The 12652-nt window shown below is 43.6% G+C and overlaps 1 protein-coding gene across 6 annotated transcripts in view; it reads left to right on the top strand.

Moving 5' to 3' along the window:
• Positions 1 to 3376: 3376 nt before the first annotated feature.
• CD47 (CD47 molecule) overlaps positions 3377 to 12652 on the top strand; it is a 50726-nt gene continuing 41450 nt past the window's right edge. For 3 of the 6 annotated variants that reach the window (XR_004319516.1, XR_004319517.1, XR_004319518.1), the window contains exon 1: positions 3378 to 4001. Coding sequence is in view for 3 of the 6 variants with exons in the window: in XM_032478558.1 (XP_032334449.1) it covers positions 3956 to 4001 (46 nt within the window). In the remaining 3 variants the exon portion in view is untranslated. Of the gene's footprint in view, positions 4002 to 12652 lie in introns of all 6 variants that reach the window. The other 3 variants (XM_032478558.1, XM_032478568.1, XM_032478576.1) reach the window with 3 other exon arrangements.

Here is a 12652-nt window from a genome sequence, read left to right as displayed (position 1 = left end):
CCAGCATGGAAAGTGCCTGACCACAGCACGGAAGTCACATTAGCCAGAAGTGTTAAAAATACAAGAACTTCATTTAAAAAACCAACAAACCAACCAACCAAACACAAAACCCCACAAACCCTGTATATTCAGAGACACTAAGAAGAGAGAGAATACTCATCATGTACTGCAACTAGCTTGATGATTGATAAGCCAAAAATTGGAACTTAGTGACTATAAACATGCCTGGTATATCAGATAAGTGTCAGGGTTAGTTTGATAGTTTAGCTCATAGGTTTTCAGCTCACTGGACAGCCCTTTATGCTAGTACTTTGCCAGACACTCATGGAAGACAGAGTTCCTGTCCTTGAGTGGTTTATTTATCATTCGTTCATTCATCTTTTTAACACCCATTTGTGGATGACCTACTACGCGCCAGGCAGTGGGGGTAGCAGTGAACACGACTCATGTGGTCTCCCCTCACTGGGCTTACAGTCTAGGAAAGAGCCACTATTGAACAGGAAGACAGCCACACAAATGGGTACTTTCAATATAATAAGGTAACTGATACACACCAAACAAGACTAAAACACAGAGAAGGGGACTTTAATAGCGAGATTATCCTGGGCTTTGGTCTACTGCGGGATCCTTTGATGTAGGCCGACTTATGCAGAAAGGTGCATCCGGCTCAGCACAAAGCACAGGCCATGCAGAGTAGGTTCTGAGCTAACTCGCGAGAGTATCAGGAGATAATGCACGGCACTGCGTGGCACACCAGCATGGGCAAAAAGAAATGTCTAGCTGAATGAAAATTACAGTGAGGATATCCCTGTATCACTATAAAATTTTAGGCAATTATCAATATGGACTATGGAGTAGGATGTAAATACAGTTTGGGGAGGAAGATAAAAGCAGATGTACTGTTAAGATGAAAGTGAAAGAAAGAGGAGTTGGCCATGAATTGAGAAGAGAAGTTTGTGAACATTTCCACTGGCCTTGGAGTCAGACCAGCCACAATCCCCTCCCTGAGCTTGTGAGCAAGCTTCACTTTCCTCATCTATAAAGGATAATGACAATGCTAAAAGGTAGCAATTGTTCTGGGGTTGTAAATGTATCCATCTATAAAGGGGAAACAATAACATCTTTAATGTTATAGAGTGAAAAGAAAAAGTAGGAAAAAGGGGCCAAGGGAGGTAGATACAAACGAGGGAGACAGAGAGAGAAGTATCACACAGAACCATAGGCCAAAAGCTCATTATCTTTCTTACCTTTGTTTCCTTTGTTTCCTCATCCCTAACGTGAAAATCATAATGCCTATGCCAAGGCTGTTATGGAGATTAACTTAGGTAATATACCTAATGTGTATTACCTCTGTTCAAAATGTTCTAAAATGTATTACTCCCTTGGCTTCCACCCAAGAAAACCCCTCACGTGAAGATGAGCTCAAAATCCAAGTAAAAATGCTTACAAATGTTCAAAAAGAAACACAAATGTGAGATGGTTAGATACTAGAGAAGGGAGCCCAAGGTTATCTCAGAGAGAAGGTCATCAAACCTAGGCAGGTTGCTTTGGATTGTCTCTTGTGGCGCAGGCCTCCTCCTGCCCCATCATCAAAACACATCCCAGCTAGATTCCCAAGGACAGAGGTGATCACTCAGGTGGCCTGTCATTCACCTGACTTAAGTGTATTCCATTTTCTGCACAATGCCATTTTAAGCACACAGCCTCAGCAGCTCCCAGGATAAAACAGGACATCACTGATCTGTACCTCTGAAGGTTGGGGACAGTCCTTTCCAGTCACTCTTCAGCTTTAGGGAGGTTGGTTGATCTCAGGGACAGCTGACAGCCTTATTTAGCCAACCAGCTGCTCGGTGATACACAATGTCCCGAATGCTCAAAGTCTGATGGATGATTCTTTTGTATCCATAGAAGCAGCAGTTGGAGGAGAATCCATTAGTCCCTTTGGTAGCCTCAGGGTGTCAATGAGGCTGCCGTTCTAATCATTACCACCATAATTATTAACCATTGTTTTAGTGAGATATCTGCCAGGCAATTGTTTTTTTCTTTCTTTCTTTCTTTTTTGAATCATTAAAAAACAATCAAATTTCACTGGAGCAAGGCTTGCCTCAAGTCACATCAACACATTTATTAAACTCCTTCTGTTTGCCCAGTTCAACAGGAAGTCTTGCAGAAGTAGATACTTCAAATACTCTTCCTGTTTTGTTTTTTTTTTTAAAATGATAATGCTGTGGAGAAGAGGTTTACACAACATAAATTATACGGAAAAGTTACATGGTATATATAACTGCTACAGAGGGTCAGAGAGTGGCATTTTTGTCCCCTGGATTTCATTTCTATGGGGATACAATGGAGGAGACGCCATGGGTAGATGATTTGGAGGAGAATATTGTGGTGGGAAATTGCTTTCTTTTCCAGCAATTAGGAGAAAAACAACCAAGAGAGTGGGCAGGATATGCACCCCCATTAGAGTAGCCACCGGAGCGTGACTTTTTGACAAGCATTTTCATCATTGAGTATAAATGTTAAAGGAGTTCTAAAAGGGTTTTTGCTTCAAGATGAAGTGTGATTCAGTGAGATTCTCAAAGACCTTGTCTATATTGTGGCTTGAAGCCACACTTTGAACCCATTTTCCAAGCATGCTAAACCCAAATAGCATAGAGGAATGCACATGGCTAGGTCACAAACCGGGCTCAATGCACTACAGGAACAGATGTCTTGGATTCCTCTTCTAACATCTGCGACCGTACCTGATCGCCCCTGGGGTTTCAGCGCTAACCACATCTCAAAGTGTTTATTTACCACCACGGGTGGAACTTGTGATACCAAAAGGTTAGAATAGCCTAGCTGCCCAACATCAGCATAGTTGCGAAAGCTTAATCTTATTTTTCGGGGTGGGGGTGGGGCAGATGGGTAGATAACTAGATTTATTTGTTTACTTGTTTATTTAATGGAGGTACTGGGGATTGAACCCAGGGACCTCGTGCATGCTAAGCGCACACTCTAGCACTGAGCAGTCCTGTACAGAGGTTGAAAACAGTACCAACAAGGCGACAGAGAAAGCCGAGAACCTGGGAGCCGCTGGGGAAAACAAAAGCAGATGGAGGCAAGTGAACGGAGGAGGGCGCGGGAGTCCAAGAAGGACGAGTGTACGTTCCCTGCGGACAGGCACTCGCCACCGCCCTGCCCGCGGCGGGGCGCCCTCGAGCTCGCTGCCGGCATGGGAAGCGTGGAGACGCCCCCAGGCGGTGTGCGCTTCGGCGGCAGCGGCGGAACTTAGGGGAAAATGGGCAGAGGTGAGAGGCGTGGAGGCGTCGGGGTCGAAGCGCGCGGGAGGACGTCTGATGCCGAGAGGGGCGAGAGATCAGGGGCTGGTGCGGGGCCGGGGCTCTGAGGTCGGGGTGAGCAGCACCTTGGGATAGTTCTTGAAGCGTGGGGGTAGGAGCGAAAGCTGGAGGGTACCAGCGGAGAGGACGGTGGGGCCCAGGGCGGTGCGAGAGGTAAAAAGGGAACTGCAGACTGGGACGGGTGCACTGAGGTCCCCGGTGAGCGTGGGAGCACACCCTCAGCCTCCGGTGGGGGCAGGGACACTGACGCGGGGCGGAAGACGGGGCGGCAGGGCGTGACCGGGAAGCCCGGGTGCGCGCCACCGCCCGGCAGCGGCGGGAGCGGGAACTTGAAGCCGTGAGTCGGAAGGGCGCCGCCGCGTCAACAGTCGCGGCGGCGGGGCGGGGGCGAGGCCGAGGCCGAGTGCGCGTGCGCGGCCCGCGCGGGCGGGGGAGCGAGCGTGGGGTGGCGGGAGCGAGCGTGCGCGCGCGCGGCCAGGCAGCCTGGGCAGCGGGTCCTGCCTGTAACGGGAGGCGGTGGACTGTCCTCTGTGTGACGGCGGCGGCGCCTGCTCCAGACACCTGCGGCGGCGGCAGCGGCGGCGCGATCCGACTCCGCGGCGGATGCGGAGATGTGGCCCCTGGTGGTGGTGCTGCTGCTGGGTTCGGCGTGCTGCGGTGAGTGGTCACTTGCTCTTGGGTCCGCGGCTGGTGTCTCGCCGCCCCCGCGGCAGCCCCGCGGGCGTATGGGCTGCGCCCCGTCTTGCCCGGCGGCGCCCTGGAGAGGGTGGCCGGGGTACGGGACGCGCGGGCCCTGCACTCTCCGGGTGCGGACGTGGGAGGGCCCCGCGGGTAATCGGCGCCCCCTTCCTTTCTTCCTTTTACCTCCTCTTCCTCTTTCCCCTGGGTGAGAGCGGGGCTCATCTTTTCCTATTTTCCACCTCCAGATGCCCACACCGAGGAGGACTCCAAACCGTTCACCTCGCGCAAAAATTAACTGTAGAGAGAAGGGGCGCGATCGGAGGCGAGAGGTTGGCAGCTGTTAGGATCCCCCCTTTCGCACTCCTCTCCCTCCTCAGTGCTTTAAACGCATTTGGGGTTGAAGGAGGGAGAGTGGGAGGGCCCGAGCCTCTTGCGATGCAAGTGCGCATTTTGGCGAAGTCTGCAAGAAGGGGTTTCTCCTGTTTGGCCTCCCACATGAACATAGGAGTTAAGGGGACATAAAGGACGCAATTAAGTTACGTTTCCAGCCCAGCATTTAATCAGAAGAATCTTCTGGCCACCCCACCCCCCCGCGCCCCTTTAACCATAGGAATAAGCTTCCTGAGTGGAAACTCTTTCACTACCCCCACGCCCCGTCAGCCACTTTAATACAGTACAAATTGCATGTTCAAGTTTTCCTGCTTTATTAAAGGGAACCGTTCTAAAAGTAATCCAGATTTCGCTTGAAATATGAAGACAGTAACCTCTATATGAAGACAGTCAAAACCATATTTGCGGCAGAGTGGGATTTGGTGTCTGTCTTTCGACGCCAGAGGCGTGTTGGCCCCCCAAGCTTTTGGAATCCATTTCGCTTTTTTAAAACGTGTGCTTCGTCTGTAAAAACTGAGAAAGGAATGGGAATTTTCGTGGTTCTACAGTGCATGTCACACTTCACATCTATAGAGCCTCTTGTGAACTTTTTGTAAGATTCAGAATTGAGTTTGAGTAACATTAACAAGCAGTTGTTACATTTAATTCTAAAATGCTAAATTAATTAGATTTTAAACGGGGTATTGGCCTCACGGTGCCATTCCTAAAGGCTTGTGACTTCGAGCTATTTCCAAAATGCCCATAAGTCCAGGCTTAGCACTTTCCCCACTGCCTGAAACCTCCCGGGATGTTGGAGCTGTTAATAGTCAATGTTTGTTATGTAAAGGGTTGATATTAGTAAAGCAGTGTTTCCTGTTATCCTTAACGGCTTGTTGCTCTTACTATCATTATCACTCAAGTAATACTGCTTTCAAAAACCTGTTGTATGATCAGAAAGCCTTCTGGTGAACCAGATAGTAAATTTGTAATAAAATATTACTAATTCAGACCTTTGGTCTCAAAGCTAGCTTGAAGTATAAAAAGTGTAAATCGTGTACTATTTTAAAAACAGAGGTCCTATTTTCAAGTAGATTTAAAAGAACTGCTAGAATGGTACTTTGGGGGATAGAAATTGTTAGGCCTCCTTCAGTGATACGGTGTGATCATGTATAATTAGCACTCATTTACATACAATGTTAATGTTCTCCAGTCCCTGCAGACTCATAGAATTCAGAATTTATGGTATCATATTGTACTTAGTTAATAATAACCTGAAAAAAAAGTAGAGGCAGTTTGCGTTTGAGTTCTGTTAATTGTTGACTATAAAACAGGAAGGGGTAGTGTCTGTCATGAGACATAATGGAATTTTGTGCATGTTTGTTTAATATGTAGTTTTAAAAGGACGTGTATGAAGAGATGTTAACAGTCTCAGAACACAAGTGGTTACAAACCAAGATATTTGGGAGACTGAATTTAGATTCTGGAATGAATAAGGAAGTCATGGGTTTGTATGCTTATTTGCTCTGAAGTTTGATTTTGCTTTCAGTTTCACTTACAAATGATAGGTAATCAAAAGCTATTGCCTGGTAGCCACTACAGTTTCATTTGGCCTTCGTAGGAAAGGGAGTTACCAAAAATGCCCATTCCATCTAATTAAAGGCAAAATGCAACAGCCTGTATTGGCTTACAAGACACAGAATGAATGACTATTCTCCTTTCCTCCCCCCTCCCCCATGAGTCCAATTATACTTTGTTTAAAAGCACATCAGCAGTTTCAGTAGTATTCACAAACTGGTAAATAAAACGTTACTCAAATAATGACAGTAATATGAACTGTCTTTCAGGGTTGAATGATTTTTCTTTGTCCAAATGAGTTTTTAAGATCAGGGGTACACATGAGTAAAAAATATTTTTATTGTCTAAGTCTAGTAGTAATTTGGCTTGCTTGTACAAAAAAATGTTTTCTTTTCTTCTAAAGAATATATTACTTTTAACCACAATTTGCCATTTTAAGGAAATAAGTGCCTATTTAAAAGTACTTATTTCCGGGGCCACCCAGCAGTCTAGAGGCAGTGTGTTAAAGCATTACACTAAATGCCTGCGATTAGGACACTTGCTCATGCTGTCATCAGTGTTTTGGCAGATGTTTTATCTTTGCCACTGAGTTGTTAATGTGGATTTGAAAGGCCAGGTTCTAAAGATGAAAAATAGGTGGTTTTCCCCAAATTGATAAACATTCTGAATCCAGAATACTCTATTAAAACTAAGTTCACATTCCTAAACGTTAATTCAGCTCCAGCTGGTGTGGGCATTGGTTTTTTTTTTTTTTAATACATTCATGTTCTTTTTGTGACATATTTTTCATATAACTATTTTACCCATTTCAGGTTTTTGTTGTCATAGCTTTTTATAAAAGATAAAAATTCCTGTATTTTTATATCTTGTGCCTCAGCCTGATATACTCTCGGGTTGTGATAAAGCAACTTTCACTTTGTGTACCAGTGCACATATTTCCTCTATAATAAAAGAATAAGAGTGTTAGTGTAGGATCACTTTTACTAAACTCACTGTGGTACTAAAGTTAAAAAAACAAAAGAGAGAGCACACAGGAAGTTTGATTCTAATATACCTAGACTAAGACTGAGACAGGAGAACCTAGGTGTTCCCTCTTTCTGGTTACTAACATGGAGTTCAAACAGGAATTAGAAGCTGCACCTTCCTCTGAATATTTCATTCCATAGCCATGGGCATTGTAAAGAACTCAGAATCTGGCCAACCCCAGGGTTTGAGATTTAGATTAAGAGAATAAATGTGCATATTTGAATACATGTTACACTTACAGGTTAAAAAGCAAGGCAAGGGATTTGGCAAGGGCAAAATTGCCAAATCTGTCAAAACTGCTTTTTCTCTTTCAAGCAAGTATGAGCCCATGTTATATTCTAAGAAGCACTTTGCAAGTTCCTCTTGGACATATAGACAAATTTCAGACTATATGCCTCTTCGTAACTTAAAATGTAGTTTTTAAAAAGAAGGGATTTTTTTGTTTTTATACCTCAGTGGTACTTAATATATTTTAAATGCTTGATAAGGTTGTAATTCTGGATACTACTGACTTTAAACTGCTCTGGGCCCTGTAATTCTAGGTTGACCACTTCTATTCTTCTGAGGCCACTTCAAAATCTAGTAGGGGATTAGTCTGAGTCAGAACTAAACACAGGTGGACACCTCCATTTTACTCCAGACTTTAGTTGGTTTCTGTTGAGGAGAGATCTGACTAAATCCTCCTTTTGTCCCTAATTCTAACCTGATTCAGCTTGAGATTCCAGTTCTTCATACCAGGGCCCAGGTCTGATGGCAAAGATTAGTAGGTTTCGTTTCTAGCGGGTGCCTTTTACTCATGAGCTTTACTTCCTTTACCTTAGTGACTGCTGGGGCTTCTTACCCCGTTCCTGAACATCCATTCCAAGCAGGTAATTAGCTTTCTACTCCACGGCAAAAAATAGTGATATGTGGTGTGGAGTCTCTCAACTTCCCGCCCACCATTGTTAAGCTTGTCTGTAATATCTTAGGTAGCCTTCGTCTCATTCTCCTCCTTCACTCAGGTCAGAAGTATTCCTTTTCCCCTTTCCAAGGAAAGGACCACCTGTCTACAGCTCTTTGACTTCCACCATCTTGGAGACCTGCTCACTCAGCTTAATTCTTCAGTCTTATCCCTTAGATCTTTCCCTCTCCTCTCCCCTGGTTCCTTCATCTTAGCTTGCAGACATGGTCAAGTTTTACCCCATGTTAAAAACAAACAAACAAGAACAACAACCCAAAAAACTGGCCCTTGTCTCTGCCTCTATGCTTTTTCCATTATGGCCTCTCTCTGCTTTCTTATATTGCCAGGTTGATTCAAAGAGAATCACTGCCTCTTCTTTCTGCTCTCCCCTTCACTTCCCAAGTGCAGTCTGACTTCTAATCCCTATGCTGTTGACATTGCTGCAGACAAAGAAGCTGATGATGAAATTTTTAATCTAGAGGCTGTTTTTACTTATCCTGCTTAACATCTGTTTTGTCCATATAAGACCCTTCTTGGTGCCTGTGGTGGTGTTCTTTGCTGCCTCACCTACTTTTGTTTTTCCCCCCCTCACATCCTTGGTTTGTTCATCTTTAACTGTTTGCTCCATAAATACTGATGTTCTCCAACATCTTATTCTCTGATGCCTGCTCTACTTGCTTTGCGAGGATTCTCTGGGTGATCTTGTTTATGCTCACAGCTTCAGTTACCAGCTGTATTCTTGGTGATTCCCAAGCCTTTGTAGCTCTGACGTTGCTTCTTAAATCCAGAGCCATATACCTCGGATCTATTGGACACCCCCATTTCATTGTACTACAGGTACTTGAATCCTGAGCCTACTGAGTATTGAAAGAATATTCACCCCTAAATCTCTTATCTGTAGTTAATTCACAATCTAACTGGTTACACATATTATTTTAGTTAACAGATCTTAATTCTTCTCTCCTCTTCCTCCTTACCTCCTGTATCTGACTTTTGTTGACTCTGCTTCTTTGTTTTTTTACTGTAATTTTTGGCCTTCTCTCCACTTGTCCTTTAGCTGGACTATTACAGTGATCTCTTTATATATTTGTATTCTTAATGGGTTTCCTTTCCCATCTCCCTTCCTGCCCTCAATTCACCCTTTTTACTACTGTATTATTCTTTAAAGTGCAAGTAAATCTGAGTGGTTTGGTAATGCTTGTGTTATCAACTCCAGAGTCCTCAGAATGACATTCAGGGAAGCCTGTACAATATTTCTTAACCATCTTTTCCAGCCCCTTTTCCTGGCGCTCACCTAAACAGTATCCTGCTTCTGATTACTTCACTTGTCCACGTTGTGTACTCTGCCTAGAAAGCTCTTCCTTTTCCATAATATTCCTACTCATCCTTCAAGCCCCAGTTGAAATACCACCCTATCGGAAAGAGCATTCTTAGACACATCATGTAATTTTTAAGGAACTCTTCCATCCAGTCTGCAACTCACTTGATAGAGATTTTTCATTAAGATGTGTAGCTTCACGGTAACCATAATCAGATCTATAGAAGTGAGAAACAGTGGAGGATTCTTTTGAAATATGGAAGAAAAGTGAATCTCCCCTGATATGATATTTAGATTTTCCTTTCTTGAGATTCATACTTTAAATTTTTACATTCAGATAGAATGTATTGAGTCCTACTTGCTGGACCCTGGGTTGGAGCCATAGGATACCAAATGAAGCCATTGTTCTTGCATTTCTACCTTTTGAGCCTAAAGGAGAGGTCAGTAAAGTAACACGGTGATTACAAGATTAGGTAGTAAGTGCAGTGACAACACATGGACAGGAAGCAAATGGGAGCAATAAGGAGGGATGAGTACAGTTGAGTAGCTGCAGGGAAGGGGACAGGATTGAACAGCTCAACTGTGCTTTAACAGGAAGAGCCCGAGTTAGCAAACTGTAGCTGCCATTTGCTGAAAGTTTACTATGGATGTGAGAGGCACTGCAGTAAGAACACTATGTTCATCGTCTCATTAAATCTTAACAAAATCTCTTTGAGGTGTGCACTGTCACTATTCACATTTTACAGATGAGGAGACTGAGATACAGAAATTAAGTAACTTACCTAAGGTCATACAACTAGGAAGAGCTGTCGTGAGCCAAGGTCTGGCTCCAAGGTATGTGCTCTTACCCATACTCCCAGGAAGGGTATGGGCCTCTTCAGGCTGGGGATCGGCTTGTGCACAGGCAAGGGCATGGAGATGAGAGTGCATTTGCATATTCATGGAAGGGCAAGAAGTTAATTATGATTGGAGCTTGGTTTGGAAATGAGGGAGTATAGGAGGTGGGGCTGGACAGGATCTTGAAGGACCTACTTTGTATTCCATGCTAATACACTTAGAATTTAGCCTGAAAAGGCCGGGTGGGGGGTGGGGGATTGTTGTTAAAGTATATTAGGCAAAAGAGTGCACATTTGCATTTAGAACAGTTATTTTGGGAACTGTGGAAAATACAGTGGGGCAGGGATGGGGAAATGCTGAGGCTGGAAGCAGGGAGCTAGTTAGGAGTGTGTGGCAATAGTTAAGGGAGAAATGATGACTGTCTAATTAATTCATACGACATTGGGTTTAGGAACTATTCAATGGGTTGAGCCTAGTAAGAACTTTCCATGGCTCAGGAGAGGGCAGAATCCAGCATAATTCTTAGGTCCAGTTCTGGTTGACCAGTAGATAATAGAAAATACTTTAGGGCAGCAAGGATTTGGGATGAGGGCAGGCAGAGAGTAAACAGATTTTTGGACATTTTGACTCTGAAGGAACTGTAGGACATACAGGTGGAAATGCACAGCAGACGATTGGCTTTCTGAGTTCTGCAGTGAAGGAGAAATTTGGGGCCTAGTTGAATTAAAAGTGTGTGGGTAGTTAAAACCACAGAGTAAGAGAATACTGGAGCGGGGCCTGGGTGGGGTGCAGTGCTGGATAGGAAGTCCTTAGGAAGTCTAATGTTTATTGTGAGTCAAGGAAGAGATTTCAGTAAAGAAAGCAAGATGCTGTGAGGTGGACAAAGTATTAGGAGGAAATTCAGAATCCGGAGATACAGAGGCCAAGAGACAAGAGCAAGAAAGGAGCTGCCCACTAGTTCAAGAACTCTAGAGAAGTCGAGATAGAAAGTGAACCACGTACCTTCAGTTTTCACCAGGGATTACTGGGGACTTTCCAAAGAGCTGTCACAGTGAAGAAGGCAAGGTGGAGGCCAGGTGGCAGAGGTTTAAGAAGTAAGAGGTGAAAAAGTGCATTTAGATAATTTTTTTCAGGATGCTAGGGAAGAGAGAGAGAAGTATGAGAAATTTTTTTTTCAGTTGACTAATACTCAAGCATCTAAAAAAAATGTTTTTAAACCTGTATGAATGAACTTGGGGGCTGTAGGAGGCTGATAACCCAGTAGGGAAAGTCCTTGAGGAGGGTGATGAGTGTGGAGGCAGAAATGGAAACTAGCTCTCAGGTGAATGGGTTCATTTCTGAAGAGGAATTGAGGGGAAGAAAAGTGTAGATCGTTGCAGTTGCAGGTACATTTATTGGTGGAATTGCTGGAAGCTTCTGGCTTCTTATCCGGAGGACTCAATTTGAAATGAAAAATAGGAAGAGAGGGCTCCTTTGGAGGGTATAGGATAAGCTCTTACAAAAAGACAGCGATGTAAGAGTTGTTACAAAGGACGGAAATACATGAAACGTGAAACGATAAAAGATTGAAGGCCCATGGGAATGGGGGTATAGCTCAGTTGGTAGAGCAGAGCGCATGCTGAGCATGCACGAAGTACTTGGTTCAATTCCCAGTATGTCCATTTGAAAAAAAAAAAAAAAAAAGATTGAAGGCGCAGATGGGTGGGGTCTTGTTGTTCCCCTAGGAGCAATGCCAGTTTTCTTAGAAATCTGTAAGACTGACTGCTCTCCTGCCCGTCCATAGCACTTTGTTCATGCCCGAAGGATAGCACTTACGATCTTATGCTATAAAAAGTATGTGTCATTCCCCCAAGTGAGGATTCTAAGCTCCTCAAAGAGAATTTCTACGTATTTTTCCGTTATTGTATCCCCACATCTTGTCACATTATTTCAGATCAGGTAATTCTCAATAAATGCTTGTTGCATGTCAGAATTTCTAAGCTAGACCTGTGTACTGTGAGGACCACATATTGAGCCTTCTCTGCACGTAAATAGGAGCTGTTTTCAGAATTGTAGTATGAGATGGTTCAAATCAGTGGTATGTCTTCACAGAGGTTGTAAGGTCCAGTATTTTTGACATTTGATGTAAAATAATTTCCCCATTTCATTTGCTAATTTACCTGTAACTCCAGCATCACTGATGATTATACTTATCTGTTCCTATCTGATTTAGACTGCTGTAGGCATTTCTTGATTATTCAGAATGTACTTATTCATGTTAATCATCTATGTTCCTTTATTTGCTTTCTGTATTTTAGATCTTCTCTCTGCTGTTTCATCAAAAGGCAGTAGGCAAAAGAGAGAAGACCCAAATCAGATAATTTTATTACTTAATAGTTTTTTAATAAATATTTATAGAGGATGAAGTTGTAGTTAACAGCTGGCGGAGGAACATTTCTGGGCTATCTTTATTTATTAATTATTAGTGACAGGGTTATTCAAATTAATGTTTATCCAGGTCAGCTTTACTTTGAATTTTATTGACAGTATCTATTCTACTTAAATTACTTCAGCTATAACAGT

The sequence above is a fragment of the Camelus ferus genome, chromosome 1 (assembly GCF_009834535.1).
Source record: "Camelus ferus isolate YT-003-E chromosome 1, BCGSAC_Cfer_1.0, whole genome shotgun sequence".
Classification (NCBI taxonomy): Eukaryota; Metazoa; Chordata; class Mammalia; order Artiodactyla; family Camelidae; genus Camelus; species Camelus ferus.
The sequence above is the reverse complement of the archived record's forward strand: the minus strand, read 5'-3'. Positions and strand labels throughout refer to the sequence as shown.